Source organism: Triturus cristatus, chromosome 11 (genome assembly GCF_964204655.1).
Source record: "Triturus cristatus chromosome 11, aTriCri1.1, whole genome shotgun sequence".
Lineage (NCBI taxonomy): Eukaryota > Metazoa > Chordata > Amphibia > Caudata > Salamandridae > Triturus > Triturus cristatus.
Genome location: NC_140594.1, coordinates 579,368,619 through 579,389,181, shown reverse-complemented (window position 1 = coordinate 579,389,181; position 20,563 = coordinate 579,368,619). Strand labels below are relative to the sequence as shown.

General features: G+C 45.1%; 1 protein-coding gene across 2 annotated transcripts in view; it reads right to left on the bottom strand.

Moving 5' to 3' along the window:
• The window catches only part of LOC146785119 (uncharacterized), a 578,200-nt gene that overhangs the window by 256,702 nt on the left and 300,935 nt on the right, over positions 1–20,563 (bottom strand). For both annotated transcript variants that reach the window (XM_085633808.1, XM_085633809.1), the window contains exons 22-23: positions 15,286–15,348; positions 6,449–6,511 (exon numbers count right to left, since the gene is read on the bottom strand). In XM_085633808.1, the coding sequence (XP_085489934.1) occupies positions 6,449–6,511; positions 15,286–15,348 (126 nt within the window). The remainder of the gene's footprint in view (positions 1–6,448; positions 6,512–15,285; positions 15,349–20,563) is intronic.

Genomic DNA, 20,563 nt, shown 5'->3' with positions numbered 1-20,563 from the left:
GAATGAGGTGGCTTTGAGCCATCCTTGTCTCCGAAGAACTGCTGCCCCTGCCTACTGCCTGAAACCTGCGATGGCGACGTCCATGGCAGAATCTATAATTTCGTTGAATGGTCTTTCTCCCTTGTGGAGGATCTCCTTTGCCTCTTCCTTAGCATCCTCTGGTTGTTGGTCAAGGTATGGGGCTATGTCTGACCACATCGGCCATCACGCCCTAAGATCACCACAGAATTTGCAGCTCTCACTGTCAATGCTGACATCGAAGAAAAACGTTTGCCGATGGAATCTAGACATCTGCCATCCTTGTCAGGAGGACCCGAAAGAAGTGCTGTCTGGTTTTTTGAGCAGCGCTGAGCAGCTTGCATGACCACGGAATCCGGTTTTGGGTTTCTTGTGAGACATGCTGGTTCATGAACCATAGCATTGTATTTCTTGTCAAGGTGTGGAAGTACCGCTGGTATAGAAGCTGAGGTCTTCATTATTCTAATACCCTCTTACCAGATGTAATCGATAATTGGTATAGGCCTGACAGACTTACGAAAGGTTCTTGAAGTCATACAGGAAACAGTTAGGGCAGTCCATCACCTTACCCACTTTCTACCCTCCCCCTCACCCTTCAAAGGAGGAGGAGAGACTTCATCGCCTGAACCCCAAGTGGGTGGTCAGCTTCAAAATGGACAGAACCAAGGACTTCAGTTTGTACAATCAACTCTTCATTGGATATGTGGGCAACATGAAGGGCAAGGCTGTCCACAAAATAACTCTGTTCAGGTGGATCATCCTCTGTATCAAGATCTGCTACCCCATGACCAAGAATCAGCCTCCTGAAGGTATTCAAGCTGATTTTACCAGAGCTAAGTCTTCTTCTACTGCTTTAGCTAGAGGTGTTCCTGTGGTAGACAGCTGCAAGGCGGCAACTTGGGCCTCCCTTCACACTTTTGCAAAGCACTATTGCTAGGATTCGGAGGTGAGGAGGGATGGCCATTTTGTACGTTCTGTGCTGCAGGATGTTTTGGTATAGGCAGGCAGGCACCCTCCGCGGGACTGCTTGGGGATTCGATTCAAAAGGTGAGGAATCCACAGGCAGATGTATCTATCAGAAGAACAAGGTACTTACCTTCGGTAGTGCTTTTTCTGGTGGATTCAGTATCTGCCCGTGGATTCCTCACTGACCCACCTGCCTCCCCTTGCCTGTCTGCTTATACCGAAAAATAATCAATGTATATCTTGTGTGATTTATTGTTGGAATCATGTGAGGCTTGGAATTAGGAAATGCCCATGATGAAGAATTTCCAGTTTTGGCTGTGTTTGTTTACTGTGTATACTTGTGAAAATGTTGTTGGTTCACCCGTTCGCCTCAAAGGCACGAAAAAAATGGGTGGAACTGACATCAGCTGATATCTTGTGCTTCTTGCAATGCTGTCTATTTAGGAGCCCCTGAAGCTACTCTGGACAAGCTGCAACGAACCCATAATGCAGCTGCTCGGATGCTGATGGGCCTTCCCTCCAGATCCTCCGCCAGACCGGCACTTAAGGCACTCCACTGGCTGCCAGTGCGAGAGAGGATCGAGTTCAAGGCTATGTGCATCGCGCACAAGCTCCTCAATGGACAAGGCCCCTCGATCCTGGGAGACATGGTTACCCCGTACAAAGCCTCGAGATCTCTGCGCTCGGACAATGGGCGACTGGCGAATATCCCCAAGTTTAGGAGGGCACGTACCGGAGGTCGTCGCTTCTCAGTAAAGGCAGCCACCCGCTGGAACTTGCTCCCCCTTAGTTTGCGTTTGGAACCCTGCTACCTGCGCTTTTGCAAGCAGCTCAAAACTCTGCTTTTCCCCAAATAAAAAGGTTTTCTTCCCCCTCTCCCCTCTTAGCCAACCTTACAGGTTTACAGCGCGGGGATGCCTCCGGGTCACCAGGCGCTCTACAAATCTTTAAATAATAATAATAATAATAATAATTCTTCTCCTTAAATCAAACCAAAAATATGTTTTTTCTGCAACAGAGACTGGTAGACTGAAGCATTCAGAGGCTTTTTCTATCAGAGAATGAAACCTTCCTATGTCATCTGGGGGTGAATAAAGTCTCATATGCTCTGGCCTGGGTCAATAAACTGGCTCCATTCAGAATCATTATCTGGCGTTCAAGGCAGACTGTGTATTACTTCATCCTTATCTCCTTTACTGTTAACACCGCCTGCATGACTATATGGTGAACCTGCTTGTTCTTCTTGGTCATCATCATCCAATACCCTCTCATCCGGATTCTCTTCCTTAGATAATTGCTGTTTCTCCTGTTTTTCTTTATCATTTTCTCTGTATCATTCTGGCTGCAGAATTGCCGGCTGAGGAACCATCAGGTCCCCTTAACCTTTCTGGTCTGTTTGTGGTGCAAGTCTCTTATAAATGTATGAAATCATGTTTTGCAGTGATTTAAACATATGTAAATGTACCTGAATTAATTTGGCTGATGCAAGCCTTTGTACCTTTCTCTGGGCTTGATAATCCTCATATTCCTCATCATCATCCTCATTCTAAATATACTGTATGTCCAAATCATCTGAATGAGTTGCCCTTTCTTCCTCATCACTGGTGTCACTAAAGTCAGGTACCGTAATACCCTGACAAAATGATTATTGTTTTTGGCCTGCAGGTGAGGGGAATGCAAATGAACAGTTTTGAAATTGTATAGTTTATGTGGTGGTTTAAGTGGCACTGGTGACACTAGCATTGTCTCTAATATTGTCTCCATCTCATCTTGCATCTCACTTAACTTATTCTGTAAAGTTTTTGGGGTTGCCAATGCTTGTTTTTCGCTCGTCTAAAGCACCAGCTAATTTCCACTCATCGACTGCATCATTTTTGTCGACGTTGAGTCTTCTGTAGACTGTAGCCTTCGGATCAACTGTGCTTTTTAGACGATTACTCATTCCTTGCCAACGATGCTAATCTTGTTGCTGCAGTCATTGATGGCAACTCTTCCATTGATGAGCTCTCATTCGTTGACGTTGATGCTCTTGCCAATGAATCCTCTGTTGTCGGTGAACCTATCCTAGTTCCCTCTTTCAGGCTCCCCACCTTGTGTTTTGTGTAGTTGAAGAAGCCTGTTACCTGAATGTTTTTTACCTGATTCCTGACTCTTAATGGCAGAGTCAAAGGGTGCTTTATCTTGCGTTCCTGTAGATTTCCCTTTCTCCATCTCCTTTTCCAAAATTGTTAAAGCCAGACTTCTTTCTCAATCTTTTAAGGTCTTTGTTGAGAAAGTTTGACAAATCTTACAGTCAGCTGGCTTGTGCTCCAGCTGCAGACAGTTAGCCACTTTTTATGGGGGTCTTCTACATGTATTTTCTTTTTGCGAAATGATATACAAGTTCTAAATAAAGATTTTCTTTAATGCTGCCTCTGCAATACTTTAAAAAAAAATCTCCTTCAAGAGCTGTCATTCCTCAAACCTAAATGTGCGGTAGACAATCTGACAGTTCGAGGCATCAGTGTGAGAACAGCTTGGTGTAGGGCACTCGTTTCCTGGGGTCACCCAAGTACGTGTTGAACAGGCTGCAGGTGGTACAAAATGCAGCAGCTAGGTTACTTAAAAGCATACCCAGGTATGAATCAGCGAAAGAGGCCTTGAGACTACTCCACTGGCTGCCACTCCAGGCAAGGGTTAAATTTAAAGCACTAAGTATGGCACACAAGGCCTTGAATGGCAAAGGGCCGGCCCCCCTCAGGGCACTTATCACACCATATACACCGGAAAGAGCCCTGAGATCCTCCTCAGATCGCCTTGCCAAAATCACCAGGATAAGGCGGTCAAGATGGCGAGGAAGATCCTTCTAGGACTTGGTATCAAAAATCTGGAACTCCATGACTAAATAACTAAGGCGTCTCACGAACGAGTGTAGCTTGAGGAAAAAACTGAAGACATGGTTGTTTCCAGGATGATTCAATTCGTCACTGCTATCTCCTGCTCCGCAGCTCTGGGAAGCCCTTGGGCAGCTATGCGCTATACAAAACTCATAAACATAAACTCTGAAGGGCTGGAGTTTGGATCTTAAAGAGATGAGGATAGGTTGAAAACGATGCCTGTTATTTAATGGTAGAGTGAGGCTTAAGTATGTACTGATGTGGGTGAGTATACTAGGGTTCCCAGTTTGATGATGGGGAAGAATTCAAGCATGTGAATCTATGAATGATCCAATACTGAAGAAACAGAACTTCCTCTCTGGCTGAAAGACTTAGAAGGTTGTAACAAAATGTTTCATACTAATCAATGCCTGTTCTCTCACACATGTATGTGCATGATCTCGCTGGAGCTGGATTGCCTTTTGAAATTCCAGGTTATGGAAGCTCCTTTGGCATCTGAATAGGAATTCAGAAAAAAACTATTAGAGAGAAAGAAAGAAAGAAAGAAAGAAAGAAAGAAAGAAAGAAAGAAAGAAAGAAAGAAAGAAAGAAAGAAAGAAAGAAAGAAAGAAAGAAAGAAAAAGAAAGGAAAGATATTTCACAGTTCACTTGAACTACTTCCTGAGATTTCTTAGGGGACAGACAGACAGAGAAAGACAGAGATACTCTCTCATCATCCTCTCCCATGTCACAGCCACAATAAAGGCTGTTTTGAATATTTCCAGTTTAACATTACTGGTTTAAAAGTCTTGTGAGCAAAACAAATAAAAATAATATTCAAATCCCTGCTGGAATGGGGCTTCAATAAGTGGAAAATTATGCTTCACAACAGAGTTTTTGTACATAGAGACATTCCCTAAAAATCAGTTGAGCAGGGTATTGCCAACATCACGGTGTGTACAGATGTGGAATAGGACATGGAAAGAACATTGTTTGGAGTGAGAAAGGTCTTTATTTTAGGCATTAGACACAATTGGAACCAAGTGCCTCACTGGAAAGTTTCAGTTAGTGCAACCAGGTTGTCTGCTATCTGGATACTCTTTGCTGCTGCATCTACAGGAGTAGTGATCACAGCAAAAACAAAGTCTGTTCTGCCACTTGAAGCTTACAACAGTCTGTGTTGATAGCATCTCCATTCATCTGAAAAGTAAAACTTTTTTGGTGCAAATTCTTTGCTTTGAAATCAAGAAATAAAGCTGCCTAATCCAAGCTGTAAACAAGCAAGAGGAGTGATGCTTACCCTGCTTAGAGCTACTGAACCTCAAAGTACTGGGGACAAGGCTGGGCACATGCAAATAAAGTCGCACTAGTAAAATAACTTGAGTTGGTACTCATATTTCTGTTAATGACACAGCTTTACCAAAAATCAATGACATCCTTTAATACATAGGATATGTTTAAGTTCTTGTCCTCAGCTAATTATGAGATGGGAGAGTTTGGGCCACAGGGAGAGAAGGCTCTTGACCCCATTCACAACAGCATGTCTTTTAGAGAACTTAAACTTGGATAAGGGCTTTTTCTCTAGCTCCTATTCAGAAGCCAGGCCATCAGTTTCTAATAGAGTAATGAGATAATCCCGAGGGTGATTAAGAGGATCAAGAGGCTCAGACCATGGCAGCTTTGTGGGTTCTAAAGGAGGTGGTATGTGCTGCCTAAGACTGTAAAAACACTGACATGGGGGCCTTTAAAGTCATGAGCTTTGTAAAGGTATGAGGTCATGAACACGGAGAAGATATCCAGAATCTAGGCTGCAGATAAGGGACATTAGGTGGCTGACACCTCAGAACCCAGAGACTATTAAGGTTTGATGGAGAATGTGGATGCCTCCTTGTAAAACGACCCAATGTTTCTTGATGTCTACCTGATGATAACTTGTGATACAGAGGGAAATGATGTTGCCAGCTTAGCAGTGGCCTGACAAACACAGGAGAATCATAAAGTCAGCAATAAAGCCATTGGTGCTTAGTCACCAAACATGAGAAGCATGGACTCTGCGTGCCACATCCTAAAACCGGACAACCTAGAAAAGCACATACAACACTACTTTAATCAATCACCTAAGGCTTGAGCAGGAACCCCAAACCATTCATGAAGGTCCAGGGTCACCAGGATTATGTTAAGTGTAGACAATTTGAATTTACAAACGAACATGCAGGACCTGCCCTCACGTTGCGAATAAAATTCAGTTCCCTTTTAGCAGAAAAAAAACTGGGGTAATTAATCTAGCATGTGTTGACCCAAGGCACCAACACATGCACACAGGTCGCCTTCTATAAATGTTTATGAACTGAGTAAATATTAATGTCTTCCTCTGAAGCAACATTTTATGCGTCTGACAACAGTTTCTTGCAGTCACTCTCAGAAATATGAAACCTGTCTAGTGTGTTTCAGTGGAAACTTCAAGTTGGACCTGCAGTTTTATGTCAGATGAGCCTCACTACAACCTTGACAGTTTCATTACTATGCTTGAACTAAGAAGCTAGATAACATTGTGGCCATGAACATGTCAAACATTCTATCTGGTGACGGTCTGGACAAGAATGACTTACCACTTCTCCTTTTGGTCCAGGGATTCCAAGCTCTCCAGGACTTCCAGTAACTCCAGGCCCACCCTGAAAGAATGGGCAAATGTTTAGGCATTTCAGGTTTAGCATGTGGAATAATAACAGCCATAAGGAGTGCATGAATAAACAAGTTACTTACCTTTGGTAACGTCTTTTCTGATAAAGACTATCTCAGCACAGATTCCTCAAGCTAGCATATTCCCCAAACGTCAGACTGGATCCAGAAACTCTTGAACAGTACCTCTGCACGCCGGAACGTGGCGCTGATCAACTCTGCATCATCCACATCGAAGTAATGTTGCAGTGCCCATATAGGCACCATTCCAGAGTACTGATATCAGTTTCTTTCGTGAATACTTTTGCGCCCAAAATGTCACGTAAAAACCAATATGTTGATCAGTTTACTGTTTCTAATGGGATCTGTAGGGTCAAGAGCAAAATTTGCAGAGTGGGTGCAAGTAAGTACTTGTTGAACTGATGATCTCTGATGGAGTTCTTGAGTGGTTCACCCCAGTGGGTGCAAGTAAGTACTTGTTGAACTGATGATCTCTAGACCCGATACATGTCCCGGGTTTTAAAATATCGCCCGAGACATGGCTCGGGTTTCGGGATAACTTCCCTCCTCAGTAGAGAAAATAGTTAGGGGTGGAAGAGAGGGCCGCCAAGCAACCGCCAAGGGCCTCAGTGCCCGCACAGGCACGCAGGTGCGTCGTCCAGGAGCTCGTCAGCTCAAAGCTCGAGGGAGCCATTTTTATAAACAACCGCAATGGACCGCACTCCGCTAGCTCCTCCTTCGGGTCGCCCCAAGGGAAGCTGGTACATGAAGTTCTTGAGTGGTTCACCCCAGTGGGTGCAAGTAAGTACTTGTTGAACTGATGATCTCTGATGGAGTTCTTGAGTGGTTCACCCCAGTGGGTGCAAGTAAGTACTTGTTGAAATGATGATCTCTAGACCCGATACATGTCCCGGGTTTTAAAATATCGCCCGAGACATGGCTCGGGTTTCGGGATAACTTCCTTCCTCAGTAGAGAAAATAGTTAGGGGTGGAAGAGAGGGCCGCCAAGCAACCGTCAAGAGCCTCAGTGCCCGCACAGGCACGCAGGTGCGTCGTCCAGGAGCTCGTCAGCTCAAAGCTCGAGGGAGCCATTTTTATAAACAACCGCAATGGACCGCACTCCGCTAGCTCCTCCTCCGGGTCGCCCCAAGGGAAGCTGGTACATGAAGTTCTTGAGTTGTTCACCCCAGTGGGTGCAAGTAAGTACTTGTTGAACTGATGATCTCTGATGGAGTTCTTGAGTGGTTCACCCCAGTGGGTGCAAGTAAGTACTTGTTGAACTGATGATCTCTAGACCCGATACATGTCCCGGGTTTTAAAATATCGCCCGAGACATGGCTCGGGTTTCGGGATAACTTCCCTCCTCAGTAGAGAAAATAGTTAGGGGTGGAAGAGAGGGCCGCCAAGCAACCGTCAAGGGCCTCAGTGCCCGCACAGGCACGTAGGTGCGTCGTCCAGGAGCTCGTCAGCTCAAAGCTCGAGGGAGCCATTTTTATAAACAACCGCAATGGACCGCACTCCGCTAGCTCCTCCTCTGGGTCGCCCCAAGGGAAGCTGGTACATGAAGTTCTTGAGTGGTTCACCCCAGTGGGTGCAAGTAAGTACTTGTTGAACTGATGATCTCTGATGGAGTTCTTAAGTGGTTCACCCCAGTGGGTGCAAGTAAGTACTTGTTGAACTGATGATCTCTAGACCCGATACATGTCCCGGGTTTTAAAATATCGCCCGAGACATGGCTCGGGTTTCGGGATAACTTCCCTCCTCAGGAGGAGAAGCTAGCGGAGTGCGGTCCATTGCGGTTGTTTAATAGAATCAATTGTGCCTGGTTTGTCCTAATCTTCTTGAGAACTCTGGGCAGGAGTGGCATCAATGGTAAGGAGTACAGGAATCCCGAGCTCCATTCTACGCAGAATGTGTCTCTGAGCAAGAGCCGCTTTGGAAACCCGTACACGCAGAAATGCTGACATTGCATGTTCTTCATGGTGGCAAACAGATCAAGCAAAGGTTCTCCTTATTCTTGGATGAGATCTCACACCACCTCAGGGTGTAGTTGCCATTCATGATCCGCAAAGCACCACAGCTAAGTTAATCTGCCCTGGCATTCAAGAAGCCTGCTGGGTGTTGTACGACCAGAAAAATGTCATGACGCTCCAGCAAAGTCCAGACACACAGAGCCTCCTGGCACAGGGTCCACAACCCCACCCCACCCTGTTTGTTGCAATACCATATGATGGTGGTGTTGTCTGGAAGGAAGGCTTTCAGCGCCAAGCAGATAGCTCCCAGCTCCAAAAGATTGCTATAAAGCTGCAATTCCGTCGGAGACTAGAGTCCTCTTAGCTCTACCTCTCCCAGATTGCTGCCCCAAACCAGAAGTGATGCATCAGTCACTAAGATGTGCTCTGGGTGGAGAACAGAGAGGGATCTGCCACAGGGCAAATCGCAATTTGTCAGCCACCACTACAGGTCTTTTGCAGTCTCCTTCAAAATCTGGAACAGGTCTGTGAGGTTTCCCTAGTGCTGCACCCACTGGGACTTCAGATCCCACTGCAGAGCCCACATATTCCATCTGGCGTGTTTCACCAGCAGGATGCAGGAGGCCATCACGCCCTGCAACCTCACAGCCAGTCTCACCGAAATCCAGGACTGAGGCTAAAACATCGATATTATAGCCCGAATATCCTGGACTCTCCTTTCCGGAGAATTGGCATGGAACTACATTGTATACAGAATGGCTCCAATGAAGCAGAGTGTCTGAGGAGTCAGGTGTGACTTCGGCATGTTGATAATGAACCCCCCCGCGATGACTACCTGGGGCGAGCCCGGCTTCAGAAGCCAGTCGTCAAGATAGGGAAAGACTGGGAGCCCTGACCTCTGCAGATGAGCTGCAACCAACACTATCACTTTCATGAATACCTGATGGGCACTGGTAAGGCTGAAAGGGAGCACAGAGAACTGGAAATGCTTGAGACCCACATGAACCAGAGTTAACGCCTGTGGGCAGGCAGGACGGGAATGTGGAAATACGCATCCTGCAGGTCCAGCACGACCATCCAGTCTCCACAATCCAGCGCAGACAGAACCTGAGCCAAAGTCAGCATCTTGAATTTCTCTAGAAATAGGAAATAGGAAGAGGGTGCAGATCTGGGATAGGATGAAGTCCTCCAACCTTTTTTGGCACTATAAAGTAGTAGGAGTAGCAACCACAACCTACTTCTGGTACAAAGCACCTCTTGAAGGCCAAAAGAGCCTGCACCTTCTGATGGACGAATGAGAGGTGATACTCAGTCTGCAGTTCTTGAGATGTTGGCAAAGACCAGAGGGGTTTCCAGGAATGGGAGGGTGTACCCCTTCCGTGCAATTTGAAGCACTCCCTTGTCAATAGTGACACCAGGCAATTGGCGCAGGTGGTGCATGATCCTTCCACCAACGGGATGGCTGTGTGTGACGGAGGGTGTATTAAAGTGGTTTTAAGGCTGCAGCTGCCAGAGAGGAGGGGGACTGAACAGCTTAATGGGCCTGGCTCCTGCCTCCTTTATAAGATCTGAGGCCCTCTTCACAAAAGACCTGGTCAGGTTGCAGTGCCGGCGGGTACGACTGGCGTAGTGGATGCTAATAGTTGTTCTGACTACTGCCATGGTAGGGCCAAAAGGACTGCCGCTGAGACCAAACAAATAAAGCAAGTCTCAAAGATCTGGCGGTGACCCTGCCCCCTTGAAAGCACTTGAGTGCCTTGTCAGCCTTATCACCAAATAGGCAGGGACAGTTAAAGGGAATGACGATCGGAGAAGCCAGGATATCCCCCAAAAACCCTGTGGACTGCAACCAGGCATGACGGCTCAGCACCACTGAGGTTGGAACAGATCTGACTAGGGGGTCTAGTGTGACCAGCCCGCACCTAATGCCGAAATTTGCTGCACTCCAACCATTCACAAGAGCTTGGTTAAGGATGGTGCTGACCTTCTTGGGAAGCATCTGTACAACAGAGTCCCACAAAGCATGCGAGTAACGGCCCAAGAGGCATGCAGTATTCACTGACCACAAATCGAGGCTGGTGGAAGAAAAGATGCATTTCCATAAGGGTTCCAGCATCTTGGGTTCCCTGTCCGGTGGTGTGGACAGGAAAGCATTTGGGTTGAACTTAGAGGTTGAGGCCTGCACCACCAATTTCTCATGGGAGGAGTGCAAGGAGAGGAAAGCTGGGTCCTCTGGAGCAGGGCGATGATGTCGGGCAATCATGCAGTGCCCAGAAGCCCGTCTATAAGGTTTGGCCAGGCCCTCAGGAGAATGTTTTTGAGTGCTTCATTAAAAGGAAGCCAGTGCTCCGCAGAGCCAACTCCTGAATGAAGCACCTCGGTTAAGACGTTGGTCTTGACTTTGACTGCCAGCAGCTGCAGGTCAAAGAACTATGCTGCTCTGTGCACAACAGTGGTGAAGGACGCGCCTTCCTCTGAAACCAGCGCCAGAGAGGAAATCATGCCCGAGACTGGGGAAGTGTCCAGCCTACCATTGTCACCCAAATTCTTGTAGCGGTGTTTAGATGGATCATGGTCCTCCTCCACAGGACCAAACTGCTTTTCTCCATCTCCCCCCTGCAGGAAGGACGATGTCGGCAACGACATCGAGCTATGTCGGGGCAGCACTGGTTTAGAGTTGGGAATAAGGATGGGCTTGCATCATTGAGCAGCGTTGGCAGAGACTAAGGGGGTGATTAGGATGGCAGGCGGACTTTAGTCCGCCCGCCACCCTAGCGGTAACGGGACCGCCCACCTGCCATGCGCCGGTCCCGCCACCCCAATTATGATGCGACCGCCACTGCGGCCAACGCATCAGACATTTTAACATGGCGGCGGGTGCTGCCGCAATGGTAAAATGCCATGTTGTGCATTACCATGCACAATTTGGCAGGCACCATGCAGTGCCTGCCACCTTGTGCATGGCAATGTAAGGGGGTACCATAGGTACCCCCCAAGTGCAGCCCCCATCACCTCAACCCCTCAAGGGGCCTGCAACTGGCCCCCAAAGCAAATCCCCACCAGCCTTTCCATGGCAGCATCGCTGCCATGGAAAGACCTGGAACACTACACATCATAATATGGATGGCGGTGCCTGCTAGGCACCACCACAATATATGTGCCCCAGCTCCACCCGGCCAGCAATCGTAATGATTGTCGATCGGCGTAAAACCAGCGGACAGACTTTCCGACCACCGCTTTACCCACCGTCATTGTAATCTGGCGGTGGGTAAATCAGGTTACGATGGCATGACGGTCGGCGATTGTTACGCCATCCTAATCACCCCCTACATTGGGATGGAGGGAGCAGGAGTGGAAGATGACACCCATGTTATCAGTAACCCAGTCGGGGCACCTCGCAACTTTGTGAGACCCTAATACACACCAGAATGAGTCAGTGACCCAATGATGGCGTGCATGGCTTTGTAAAATTATTTTAGTTGGGTGGGGTCACTCCGGCTCTGTGGAACTATGGGTAGTGCAGTGCGGGCCCTGACGTTGGCTGCACAGGCGGAGTGTGAGAGTGGTGCCAAGAAGCATAGAGGGAGAAGTAAACAAGTGCTTCAACTTCTCTTTCCTGTACTTCTTTGACTTACCTGACTTAAAGGAAGAGGTCTTTGGGTGTGAATATGACCGTCAACAAGAACGGCCCCGGGAGTGGCTGCAAGAATAGGACCGAGAACAGTGAGGAGCCTTCTTCTGCCGTTCCGCCAGGAGCTTCATTGCCCTGGCGTGCATTGACTTGAACTCGGCGCAGGCCTTGGAGTCATGACTCGACCCCAGCCACCAAAGGCAGACCAGGTGGGGATCAGACACCAAGAGATGTCTGACTTTCACCACAAGGCTAAGACCCAATAGGCTAAATAGGGGATTTTTTCCTAGCAACCTGGGATCAACTGCTCAAAAAAGAGTTAACAAAAAGTTGTTCAAAAATGGACTACCTTAGTCTACTAATCTGAGCTGTTGGCATAGAAAGAAAGGAACTGATGTCAGCTTATATTAGCACCACGACATCACGTCCAACCCAGATGACTCTGATGCGGAGCCATTTGACACCACCTACCGGCACACAGAGGTACTGCTGAAGATTTTCTGCATCCAGTCTGACGCCTGGGAAATATTCTAAGGGGAGGAATCTGCGATTGGTAGTCTCTATCAGAAATTTGAGAACAGGTATGTCCATGTATGTATATGTGAGAGGGTGGGTATTTGTCTTTGTGTGTTAGACATGGACAGCCAGAAAACTAATAGGGAGAGCTCTGCATATAGCACACATCCTGAAAAGAATGTCTTCAAGGTGCTCCCAGATTGGAGACTCCCGCAAAATGAGACACAGTGAAGTTAAGTGGTTTCCCTAAGCTCATACAGTTTGTTCAAGTGGAAAAGGATTTGAACCTAGGTTTCCTGGCTCCACATTTAGCAATTCAGTCACCGAGTGAATAGCTCAATCTCTCTCCTTTTTGTCACCATTTCACAAAGGTAGTATTTAATCAGTTTATGACCTATATTAGTACACTGTGTTCAATAAATACAACTACCTCATGTTCATTTGTTCTATGTGACACTTTGTGTATAAAATGTCAAAATGTCTTTTTTGAAAAAAGTACGAAGTTAAGCCTAAGGGAGAGCGGAGGACTATTTCTATGTTAATATCATAGACTTGCCCACAATTTATAAAGGAGGACAGCCCCTTTGATGACGATAATTTAATCAGTTATCAAAAAGAAGAGAACTCTGACATACAGCAGTTTTTCTTGGTAACGGCAGAAAAACACCTCTTTTATGTACCCAGCTGCCTAGCGTTTAATAGTTTCTAGGTCGAGCATTCGAGACCTCTTGTATATACTTTATTATATACTTATATACTTTAGTATTTACTTATATGTGTATGTACTTTGTGGGCTCTGGAGATCAGCCCTAGGACTTGTCTGCTTCCGCTTAGGGATTTTTTTTCTGTTCAACTGCCTCTATTTAACTATCTTGATAGAAAATGACCAGCAGAGGTCAGTAAAATACCAGAATTGCTGAGGGGCTTTCTTTTATTTTTATTTTTCTGGCAACTGCCTCTATTTAACTTTCTTGATAGAAAACGACCAGCAGAGGTCAGTTAAGTACCATAATCACTTTAGCATTCTCTAGATTCCAGTCCATAGAAATTGTCTTCCACGAGCACCCGTAGACAATAATATTCTTTTCAAATCTTGTATTTTCAGTGATATGACCACCGAAGGCCCTGATTTTATATTAAAAACAGAGCTTTGGACTATACCATTTCTTGCTAAAAGGCAATATTTTTCTCCATGTGTTCCCATACCTGGTGTGTCACGCAGTTTGGTGTTTACTTTCCCTCTATGTTAAAGAACAGTAGATGTTTCAGCACCCAGGCTAATGTGCTGACTAGCTAAATACATATAAGGTCCCAAAGGTGAGACCGTTTGCATTGCAAATGCTTGTTTTGATTCTTAAGACTGCATTAGAGTTGGAAAAGCAATATGTTTACGATGCCAGCTCAGCTCCAGTTTAGCCTGCCTGTCCCAGGAGAGAAGGGCCACGCCAGAGCCAATCATTAGATTCACGACAGGCTCGAGTTTTGCTTGGCTTGTCCACCTTCAGGGAAGGGCACTTATATGTGGTCAATGTTGTTGCTAATCATGGAGCAACATTATGGGCTACTAAACCATATACAAGTAAAGTTTTATTTTGTGCACATCCTATGCTAAATTCATTCAAGGTACTCTCAGATCTGACAGAGAAAATGAGACACGGCAAAACTAAAGTGTTGTGCCTAGGCTCACACAATTTGGCAAGTGGGGGTGGCAGAATTCGAATCTACATGATCTGATTCCACTTCCTGGACTACTGCACTTGGATGCGTATGGTCCTATCTCTCACTTTTACCACGAAAGGGCATTGATTTCTGTTTAATTATTTAATGGTCTAATTTAGTGCATTGTGTTCAATAAATGTAAGTATTCCATGTAAATCTAATCTATATAGCTAAATATAAAAAAAAATAGAAAATGCCTTTTTGAAACAAAATGGCCAAGCTAAGCGTAAAGAATAGCAGGAACCTATGTGTATGTTAATACCACTGCCTTCCACAGAAGGTCCGTAACTCAATGCCAGCTATCACATTGATTACTAAAACAAAGACAACTGATATCCAGCAGAGTTTGTTCTCTCTAGCAGGTCTTCGGTGAGAAACAAACTGCACAACGGCCGACAGTCACATACAGAAGAAACCACCTTTCTAGATGCCATGCGCTCAGTTGCCCTCTGTTCAGCAGGTTTCGCCTGTTGAAACTGTGTTAAGTGGGCAGAAGTTTTCCAAGAGTGCTCTATGGAACCTGCAACGGTCACAGCCCTCCTCGGGTGACCTACTGGGAACTGTTGAGAGTTTCAGAAATTCGAAAATCAGCTCACACGTGTAGTTGTAAAAGTATGAGACTTCAAATTTATTTGTACAACGGGCCCTATCTGTGCGAGGAACAGAGCAAAATGAGGACCGGTCATGTAGGGCTTGAACACTTTAAAGTACTTCAAGGTGTGTGCTATTAGAATTGAAGTGTGAAGGTGGGTGTGTGCCTGGGTTTGTTGTTTAATGTGCATTTGCATATGTTAGTGTGTGCGTCTGTTACTTAGTGTATATCTGTCTGTTGGTGCGCATCTGTAAGTATGTCTATAGAAATGGCTGTCTGTAAGTCAGTGTTTGAGTGAAATGGCCGCAGTCAAAGATGAGCTTATTCCAAACTTACGTCACGTCCACGGAATCCATTGCCTCCTTTACTGCCTCTGCTGCCTGCACTGCCTTTTCCTCCCTTGAAAGAAAAATATTAACAAATCAGAAACATATTACAGACATTGAGAACTCAAAAATACCCATTCAAAGCTGTGCAGATGCACCACAACCATTAATAATCCTATCAGCATGGCCAACCCTTCCCACTACTAGCGTATTCCAATCCACAGGCCAATGTGAACCAACAAAGGAGGTGTCGTCCAACCAGCCTCCCTCACCCATGTGCCTCTACAGAGGAATCCCCTCCGAGCATGTATCACACCCAAGGTTATGGGATCACTACACGACATCAAGAATGCAACACTCCAGCCGTGGATAGTTCTTTCACAAATCATTGTTCCCTATTGTGTTTGTTCAACTGGATCAACTGAAGTGCACCACGACTACAACTCAAAGGATGCTTGAGGTTGTTTAATGAGAAGCACTGATGACGTGGATGCATCTGGTAGCCTTAATCATATCCTCTCTGTGCGATGCTGAGAAATTTCATTTGGGACGGACGTGCCCCCAGTGGCAATGAAAAAATGCACCAAATCCCCATTTCATGGTGGTTTAGGTATGGCCAACACGCTGTCCTATTACTGTGCCTGCAATTGAGAGTCATCGATGGTGTGTTGCTTTGAATCAGACCCTACCGATGCAATGCAGCGGTGGCTCTGCATCCACCACACCTCTTACATGAAGGAGAGGTCCTTGATCTCTCACCAGTTCCATGATCTACTGCAGTCAAGATGTGGATGGGCGCCCTGAGGGCTATCGGCTGCTACAGACACCTTGCAGGTTAGGCCCCGCTAAGGATGGATCACTGCTGAGCTAAGTACACTCTCTGTGGGGCTTCAAACGGTGTGATGCTATTGGCGTCACCACACTAGGAGATGCAGTGACCCAAAACACCGCCCGCTAGTTTGTAGACTTCCAAACCCAGCTTGATCTACATAGGCAACACTTCTCCCTGCGTCTAGAGCTCCATCATGCCCTTCCCGCATATTTAAAGTTGTGCTGGGCCTGAATTTAATCTACTGGAAGCAAAGCTGCTGATGGGAGAGATCTGTAAGACACAACATATCGTGACTATACCGCTCACTCGTTATTAACACGCCAGGCACTGACATGTACTGCGTGAAGCATGAAAGTCAGACATCGGCCCACTCATGGAGGAGGAATGGTGTGATGCCCCAATGGCCCTAACGAAAGCCACAACTCACACTGATTCAATTCACATGCCTCCGCTACACTTATCTGACACGTAAAAGATTCGGAAGCTCTAGGAGTGATTCTTCCCCAAAATGCTTAAGAATTAAGGTCTCAGAAAGTTACTTTGTGCACACTACCTAGTGGCGCCCAGTGATACAGACCTTATGGTGCGGACTTGCTTGCGGGTTGTCACTGGCACTTGAGAAACCCACGGAATTTACACAAAAGATGGCCCTCTCAATGTCCTACTCGACATAATGCAAACAGACACAAAGAGGCTCTCATACAGATTAGTATGACAGTCGCCAAAAGAGACATTGCAAATGAATGGCAAAATGCGAGTTCACAACATGACCTGGAGGTATGGACTCATCATGGACTGTACCACTATAAGACAAATAAACTACCTGTACATAGAGCCTCAAAAGCACCAAAAGATCTGGGAAGCTTGGGGAAATGATATGGGTACTGTATTGATGTCCATTGGAGGGGTACATGTATGAGGTAGAGAATAGGTATGGTAATATCAGAGATACACTGTAAATGAATAATGTCATTGCTTATTGGAGTCTAGTGATGGAGCAAGGTTTCATGGAAAAGAGACTTGCTCGGATGCAATCCACTCATTTAACTTACTAACGAAGTTATTAACAAAGTGTCGTGAATAACTAATACGCACCACATAAACACGCGGGTTAGTGAAGCTTGTGAAGCTTGCGTATGTGTGTAATAATGTGGATAACAATGAAGACCGACTAATACTGCTTTAAACGGGGAACTGTTGTATGCATGCGTCAACTGCATCTACATAGTATGACGAGTTAATGCTTGGAGGGAAATTCTGGAGCATGAGCAGAAGACACTAAAATGGAGTCTTGAAGACTCGTGTGCATGGCATCTGCTTACTTGAAATGAAAACAAGCTATTTTGCTAATGCGGGAAAAGTATTAATGAATAAAGGGGAACAGAGTAGAGGTGGGTGGTATACAGTGCGACCCCTTTATTTGTGAAATTAATATTTGTCCTTCTGACTTTATCACTAGTGCGTATTTGGGCCTCTCTCGTATAACTGGATTAAGCTGAATAGCTTGAAGTCTGCGCATGTCCACTGAAAGGGAGCCCGGAACGATGACTGAGAGATTGAATGCGATCCAAAGGACAAGTGTTACAGCATGAGAATGGATGGTGCAGAGTTCAACAATGAAGACTCGTATTCAGAATGTTATTAAATTGTTTCAAAGTGAACTAAGAAAGCATATGGGAATCCAATTTATGAATAAAAATTAAGGGGATGGGTTTGCGAACAATAGTTGAACTAATTTCTGTGACATGTAAGCATGGTGTGATGGAGCTTCCCCACTTGCCTGACCAATGATATTTCGTATTTTTACGATATTGAAACTTTAGTGGGTGGAACATGAAGAAACGAAAGGTATAATTGAGATAGCTTTAGTTAGTTAGGAGAGATTGCTATGCTGGGTGGAGAATTGCTGGGGGAGATGCTGAGTGCAGTGCTAGAGAGATGCTGTGAGATGCTGAGTTGCTGATGAAGAGCCGAATGCAAAACCTGAAGCAGAACCTTCTATCCTAATTTAATTGGGTTAGATCAGAAGATCGCGAAAGAATCTCGAGGAGGAAGAGAGTGTCAGAGAGGGGTGCGGCGCAATCGTCGGTATTCTAGAGAGGTTAAATTTCCTGTCCCGAATCCTGTCCTGGAGTCTTAGTCCCCTGACCTATCGGGGGGACCCTTACCATCCCTTTGGACAGGGGGTTGGTCTTTCACACCATCCTTGGTAAATATCATTTCTTGTTATTTGTTGATGTTCTTTTCTCTCTGTCCTCTCCCTTTCTGAGCATTGATTATTGTACGAGTCCGAAGTATATGCATGGTGGTTATGAACAGAATTTTCTTGCCTATGAATGTCGGTGACTGCACTGTATTTTGGAATGGTTCACATACATTTATTTTAGATAAAGATTTTAAAACTTCCTGAGTCTACGGTTATTTACTTTTAAATAAAGTTAAGATTATGTTAATTATCACCATCAACTAGTTCAACTAATGGTCAATCAACCAGAGGAAAGAACTTGTTGATCTGTGACGGGTTAGTTAAGTGATGAATGAGAGTATTGAATAAACTAATCCTAAACAGTTTGTGAAAATTAAACGGAAACCCCCTTAACCGACCAGCAGTTTTTACCACTTGTGAGTTTATGGGCCCAGGTGAGTATATGGTAGTGGAGTATCTGTTGTTGGTGAACCACTGGATCAGTTTTCTGATAGCAGAGTTATGGTTATTGTTGACTAGTTTGGTGATAAATATTGTTATTGATTATTGATTATGTTTAACAAAAGAGTTAGTGTCTTGTTTTATGTTGTCTAGAAGCACAGGTACAGAGGTTGCCTGGGCATCCCAGGAATGGAATAGCGGGTGGTGATAGAAGCCATACTGCAAGAGGTTATTCGTCTGTTGTCATAACACTGAGAAGCTACGGAGGGCTGGCAGGGTTGTAGTAGGGATTATATTGTGTAAAAGTAAACTGCGAATGAAGGGGTTCGCTGGTGAAACTTTGGACTCATTTCCCAATGCCATTTCCCAATACGGGTGACACTGAAGAAGTAACAGGTTCTTCTGAGCTTGAATGAAGGGTAAACAGGGGTTCTACTCGAAGTAAAAGAATTCTGGAATAAATTGAAATCTATCCTGGTTTAGTGGAACAGACAGAGTAGCAAATGTTTTATGTTGTTACAAACAAAGTTTTATTTTGAGAAAAGTTAAAGAAATAAGTTAACATATTACCTTGTAAAGGGAGGGTCAGTTCCAGGAGTTGAACTGACGTCACATTGGTTGGAACAACAGGCGTGAGAGAGAAGCCGATTGTAAAGGGAGGGTCAGTAGTGAGGAGCAATACTGATGTCACAAAAGACCGCGCTGGCATTGGTCAGACCACAAGCGCGAGTCTGATTGGTTGATAGATAGAAGCCACGCTAGGTTTGGTGGGAAAAGAATTGTATGATGAGTCCTGATTTGACTGCGGGTGTGAGCCCTGCTGACATAGGACGGGATGTAGGTAATAGAGTTCGAAGGTATACGGAAGACTCTTTCCTATATGATCCGTCTGAAATGTTTGGAGGACGAAAGAAAATGACTTTAATGAAGAAAATTAAACATTTCTTTAAGAAAGACAAACATGTAATGACTAGAGAGGCAATTCCTATTCCGCAACCTAAGACACCTGCTTAATTTATGATGATGGAGAAGGGATATCACACGTGTGTATGGTTTGAGAATTGGGTGGAGTATACAAGGGGTGATGGTGTTTTGGCTTTTCCAGATCATGGTACTTTTAACTTAAAGATACTACAGAATTTGAGAGATAGAATGAATATGTTAGAACCAAGTCCTAGAATGACACAGTATGAAGCTTTGGAAGAATGGGAGATTGAGGCATTTGATCATGAAAAATTCAGAAGTAGTCGGAGATTTAGAGGATTTTTGCCTAGATATCCGTATGAGTAGAGTGGAGATCAAATGAAGCGTTGGAGAAGAGCTGTAATGACAGAGGGTTTATATCTAGTATTAATGGCTGAAGAGCAGTCAGGAGGCAAGTGTAAAGAAAAAACGAAACATATAAATACGACAGAATATGGTGAATCGGATGATAAACTATTGGAGGATATTTAAATCAAAAACCCTCCACCGTACCAAGAAGAACCTAGCCGGGTCAACCCAAGTGCACCAATGTTAGGAACGCCTTTAACCCCACAAATTTTACATGATGAGTCAGTTAATAGAGTGTTGCAAGATAATTAAAGAGAAGCCTTAAATAAAACTAAGGAAGAATTAGTTCAGAAAATAAGCCAATTGAATGTAAATGCAGAGGCCTTGACAGTACCAGTGACTATTGGTCCTGTTATTCCATGATATGGAGATAAAAAGGTTTGCCCGAAAACACAAGTTGTGACAACTCCTATGAATAATCCTAGAAAAGAAGTAGTGATGTCTGATGATCAGGCTAGTGAGAGTGATTCACTCATT